At 38.8% G+C, this 6155-nt stretch overlaps 1 protein-coding gene across 1 annotated transcript; it reads left to right on the top strand.

The window, feature by feature from the left end:
• Nucleotides 1-3624: 3624 nt before the first annotated feature.
• LOC142176745 (uncharacterized) lies at nt 3625-4268 on the top strand. Its single transcript, XM_075245002.1, has 3 exons — nt 3625-3871; nt 3957-4010; nt 4079-4268. Exons 1-3 carry the CDS (start codon nt 3638-3640, stop codon nt 4241-4243), a joined length of 453 nt encoding a protein of 150 aa, XP_075101103.1. The 5' UTR covers nt 3625-3637; the 3' UTR covers nt 4244-4268.
• Nucleotides 4269-6155: the final 1887 nt, after the last annotated feature.

Genomic DNA, 6155 nt, shown 5'->3' on the forward strand with positions numbered 1-6155 from the left:
ACGACATCTATAGCTCTCATACGTACGACTACTAGTATTAGCTTGGTTATGTAACCTAAAGGAGTAGCCTTTGCTTGGATTTTGCTCAAAAGAGTGTATTGAAGGTGGCCGAACCAAAATATTGTTAATTTTAACTAAAAATACTAAAATAAGTGTAAAAAAAAAGTTACCAAAGTATATATAACGCCACTAATAGTGGCGCTATACAGTAACGTTAACTGTACCGTTACTGTATAGCGCCACTATTAGTGGCGTTATACTGACAAACTTACATAGCGCCATTAATAGTGGCGCTATATGTCTTATACCTGAAGACATAGCGCCATTAATAGTGGCGCTATACCCCTTAATACAAATCCCCCCATCTTCTTCTTCTTCGTTCCATCTCCATCTTCCATCTCCCTCTTTTCACTTCTGGTCCCCCCCCCCCCCAAACCACCGATCTGCCCCAATTTTTAATTTTTTTTTTGGGTCCCCCGTCACATAAAAGTTTAATATTTGTGGTCCCACTGTCGAGTAGAGCTTCGTGTTATTGTGGATTCACTCTTCCGGAGTCAAAATTTCGATCTATCTACGTTTCAAAAATTCTAAATCGAGGTATTTCGATTTATTTTAAGTTGAAACTTTTATAACAATGCATATTACTTGATTTGTATGTGTTCTATTTCGGTTTGTGTTTATTTTTTCCGAAACTAGCATGTTAAATTTTATCCGGATTTAATTTTAGTGTTGTATAAAAATATGTAAATTAGTCTAAAAATGTGTTTGTTAATATCCTCATGTATATTTATGTGTTTTTATGCCGTTTAGTTTAGATTATTTTTTAGCGTAGTAAAATGTATACTTTATTAGCGTAGTAAAACGTAGACCCCTTTAGCGTAGTAAAATGTAGAGCCTTGTAGCGTAGTATTGTGTAGTAATTGTTTAATTATCTTATATTCTAGCACGAAACCCATATATATATATATATATATATATATATTATTTTTACAATTTAGTTATTAAATAAATATGAATAAAAATTATTAAAAAAACATAAAATTATTAATGATAGTTTGGTACCACTGAGCTTCAGAAAATCTAGCACGAAACCCATAATTATAAAAATTATATATATATATATATAATTTTTACAATTAAGTTATTAAAAAATATGAATAAAAATTATTAAAAAACATAAAATTATTAATGATAGTTTGGTGCCACTGGGCCTCAGAAAATCTAGCACGAAACCCATAATTATAAATATATATATATATATATATATATATATATATATATATATATAATATATATATTATTTTTACAATTTAGTTATTAAATAAATATGAATAAAAATTATTAAAAAAACATAAAATTATTAATGATAGTTTGGTACCACTGAGCTTCAGAAAATCTAGCACGAAACCCATAATTATAAAAATTATATATATATATATATATATATATATAAATATATATATAATTGTTACAATTAAGTTATTAAAAAATATGAATTTAAATTATTAAAAAAACATAAGATTATTAATGATAGTTTTGTACTACTGGGCACGAAACCCATAAGTTTATATTAATTTTATACAATTAAGTTGTTAAAAAATATGAATTTAAATTATAAAAAACACACATAAATTTTAATGATAGTTATTAAAAATTATGAATTTTCAGTTGACGACATGGATGCACCTATACATCCCGGCCCTCGGACGTCGAAGCTACTACCCCTACAGCCCCAGCATAGATCCGAGCATATATGGGGGGAGAGTTGCTTACGCAGACTTTTCGGGGGAGGAGAGTGGATTTATTGTGGGAGTTTTTGACTCCTCCCCGCGTTCTACATCCCCGTGTGGTCCATCACCTGGAGGAGATGGGATTATATAGGATCATTAGCATTGGCCGGATACAGCTCGACTATGCTTTGATCACGGCGTTGATTGAGCGGTGGCGACCGGAGACGCACACTTTCCATCTGCCCATCGGCGAAGCCACCATCACACTCCAGGACGTCGAGATTTTATATGGCCTGTCCACCGATGGCTTGCCAGTTTTACTGCCTGGGAACATGAGATATTTTAACCGGGCTGCATATATGGATATGCTGCACAGGCTCACGGGCTTCAGGTCCGAGGACCCAGATGTAGCAATTGGGAGTAGTCGTATGCAGTTGGTCCCCATTAGAGACCACTTGGTGCAGATCCACGATACTATCACCGACGACTCAGCGGAGGTGGATGTGGAGCAATATACGAGGCTGTTGTTGCTCCTTCTATTTGGGGGGTCTTGTTCCCGAACACTTCGGGGAACCTAGTGAGCCTTCGTTTTCTGCATCATATTGCGGACTTTGATGATACAGTCAGCTACAGCTGGGGTGGTGCTGTCCTATCTTTTTTGTACAGGCAGATGTGCCGGGCATCCATGGGCACACAGAGAGATGTTTGTGGCTTTCTGCCACTTCTACAGGTGACAACTTATTCAAATAATTTGTCGTTTAGTTCCAATTCTACCTAGTTAGAGTTAATCTTTACGTCAACTTTCTGTTTTAGGTTTGGGTGTGGGAGCGATTTCTGCAACTTCGGCCACCTCTACCACAGCTACCGGCTAATGTACATATTCCTGATCTCCCTCTAGCTTGTAGGTGGGTATTGCGTCGTAGACTTGCACGAGAGTATCATGGCCATCATAATCTCCCCTTCTGTAGGGATGTGTTGGATTTTCTGGAGGATGCACAGGTGAATATCTAACTAAACTTACCAATTAATTTTTAACTAGGTGTTGCGCAAACTAACGGTTTGTGTTATTATTTGATAGTTCATCTGGACGCCGTACAGCGAAGAGCTGATAGGTACCCTGCCAACGTATTGCACGCACGGTCGCCATATTTGGAGGGCTTCCGTCCCTCTCACGTGCCTCGATATTGTTGAGCATCATGCCTCAGAGCGAGTATTTTGTCAGTTTGGATTTCCGCAGTCTATACCAACTCAGCCTGCATGGGACCCTTTACATTTGAGAGGGATGATAGGATGAGAGTGGACGACACATTTATTGAGTGGCTGACAGCGCAGTTGGGTATTTGGGACAGCCGAGGGGACTTGACCCCAGCTCCGCAACACTTTCCTATCGACGTTTATATGGCATGGTACCGCACTGTTTCCCGACTTTTTATCGGGAACCCAGTTCATCAGGTAGATGGTCGATACGTCTCATACGCCGGGAGACATAAGGCTCTGGTATGTTTTCAGTTATTATCAATTACTTTAATAGTAATTTCTAGTCAAATACGTAGTTTATATTAAAAACTTTTGTGCAGGCGATTGGATTGCATACCGTATATCGTATGGGGCAGCAGATGCAGAGTTATGTCCACGACCCTGTGATCATGCAGGACTATAGTCGTCGCATAATGGATGTGGCTGCCCAGACACTGCAGCGAGGCCGATCGGATCAGCGTTTGGCACACCAGCCAGATTATGTTGACCCAGCCACATACCAGCGAGGTCGTGGTATGCCACAGGGTGGTGGCCGACGAGCTGCTGCTGCTCCACGACGACCTGCTGGTGTTGGACGACGCGGTCGTGGGCGGAGAGGAGGTCCCCAGCAAGGGGACTTTGAGGCTCCTGCTGATGATGTTGCTGCTGATATGGGAGGTGGCATGCATGAGACCGACATGCCGTCTTACAGCCTTGGCATTTATGACACTCCAGGGACGTCGCAGGTGACCCCATCGGGTCAATTCTTGATCATGGGCTCGGATTTTCAAGGAGTGGAGTTGGGTAGATATTTCCCTGGCCCGTCTACCACTGATGAGTCTCGACCGATCCGAGATTTTGATAGTGGGCACCGACTGAGTTATGGCAGCTCATCACATGCGCAGGTATGAGTTTATTAGTATTAATTTTATTACTGTTTTTACTATAACTTATTTATTTTGTTTTAACTTTATTAATTTACTTTTTTAGGCTTCATGCGATGCTGCGACAGATGACTACATTCAGGATCCAGACACGATTATGGTAAGACAATATAAATTTTTGTGAATTGTTATGTAGTTTTCTATACTAAGTTTGATATTATTATGTAGCCTTCTACTGGACCTGACAGCACCACCGATACATGTCATCCTGTGCTGCATCCGGCCATAAGGAGACGACTTGATGATGATGATCCTGATAGCGTACTCGGGCGGCAGGGGATGCGCCTCAGGCCAACGGCTACTTTGAGACACACCGGATGCGGGACACATTGATTCGGTCTTCCATATTTTTGTTTTTTTGGTGTAAATAATATTTTTTTTGTACATTAACAACAATATTTAGTCGAATATGTCAGTTACTTTTTTTTAGTTCAAATTTCGTTTTATAGTTTTTGGTATAGTAACACAACAACTTAAACTTAACTTTCACTTAAATTAAAATAAAATTAAGTACAACAAACAAGGAAAACATTAGTACAACACAAACACAAACATAACAGGCCAACATAATAAAAAGACATGACATATGAAAATGACACTAAACACATACACGTAAATGCTCCATCCTCAGTTGTCATTTATTCTTCGCTCCAACCACTTAAATCGTTCTTCCATTTGTTCTTTTTCTTCTTCTAACTCTTTCACTCTCGCATTCACCTCCGCAAGTTCCCGTTTATATTTTTTGTTGTGTTCCTTGTGTGCTTCACAATTCCATTCAGCTCTCCATTTTTTATCTTCCACCTCCTTTAGTTTCTCCCTCATATCTGTAATAATTCTATCTGCCTCCTTTTGTATTCTATGCTGGTATAACAACATATTATGAAATTCCTGTAATCTATCCCTGTAGCTTTCCTGATAACATGGTTCCTCAGCCCATTCATCAAATTCACAAGTAGGTTCGTCAGGTTGCTTGTACAACTTGTTCATACAGCACCAATAGCGGCGTCCAACGTTAGCACCTTCCCACCCACAATCCATCATGCAAGGTTTTCCACATAAGCAAATTGGTGGACGACCAGGTTGAGCCATTTGTGAACTATTTGCTTATAATAAAAACCTTACTTACTTTTAATGAAATATTTCTTGGGGGAAATTTTTAGCACACAAAATAACTACAATGACCCCATTATTTATAGGCTAAACAATACACATATAATGCCATATCTAATGGCGCTATATTAGATAGCGCCATATCTAATGGCGCTATATTACATAGCGCCATATCTAATGGCGCCATATCATGATGTTGACGAGACGACTTTATGTCAGCCGGTCACACATATCTAATGGCGCCATATCATGATGTTTTCAGCTTTTTCAGTTCGACAAGACAAGACACACATAGCGCCATATGTATAATTTGTGTATTAAATATCGTGATAGCGACAAGACAACACACATAATAAATATACCGATAATTATATTAAATTATTATTTAAATAGGTAAAAAGGGAAAGTACAAATCATAATTAACAAACAAGAAAATATTATTTCATAAATACTTAAATCGTATACATAAGAACTAATTATTACAACATGAACTCATGGGTAGTTAGGTACAATAGAAGAACACCCGCCCTGAGCTTGATTATTGTTGCCACCCAAAGGACATTTTCTACGGTCGTGGCCTGTTTGCGAGCATATACCACATTTGCGTGCATATACGATATCACTAACATCCATTTGGTTCCGTATACGCGTTCTCTTCTGCACCTGTCTTTTACGCAAATAGGACTTGTTACACACCATTTTAAATGGTTCTGGGGGCCAGTAATGCTCAGAACCCACTGGTTGCAGCTGACCACTATATGTGTTTACGTATTTGGAAACACTATATTGTTGATCAATATAGTTGGTCTCTGCATAACCAACACGTTGAAAACACTTGATGGCATGTGAACAAGGCATGTGGTAGATTGACCATTTCCCACATGAGCATAACCTTGTGGATTCATTTACAGTATGTACATTATTACCCCGATTATTATGGATAGCGGTGCGAACTTCAAAAATACCTCGTTCGTTATCATATTGCAAAAAGGAATGCCAATGTGCTTGCCGTCTGTATTTCTCTAATCTCTTCATAGGCACTGGCATAAATTCAACACCCCTTTCCATCAATTCCGTTGCAGCTGCAGACCGTTGTACAAACCTCTCCGCCATCTGCTTGAACGACATACGCACC

The sequence above is a fragment of the Nicotiana tabacum genome, chromosome 22 (assembly GCF_000715075.1).
Source record: "Nicotiana tabacum cultivar K326 chromosome 22, ASM71507v2, whole genome shotgun sequence".
NCBI lineage: Eukaryota > Viridiplantae > Streptophyta > Magnoliopsida > Solanales > Solanaceae > Nicotiana > Nicotiana tabacum.

What these genes read in the sequence shown, in the direction of transcription:
- LOC142176745 (XM_075245002.1), top strand. Translation starts at nt 3,638, where the DNA reads ATGGGAGGTGGCATGCATGAGACCGACATGCCGTCTTACAGCCTTGGC. An exon ending in GCAGCTCATCACATGCGCAG is followed by an intron (nt 3,872 to 3,956) that starts GTATGAGTTTAT and finishes TTACTTTTTTAG; the next exon opens with GCTTCATGCGATGCTGCGAC. An exon ending in AGGATCCAGACACGATTATG is followed by an intron (nt 4,011 to 4,078) that starts GTAAGACAATAT and finishes ATTATTATGTAG; the next exon opens with CCTTCTACTGGACCTGACAG.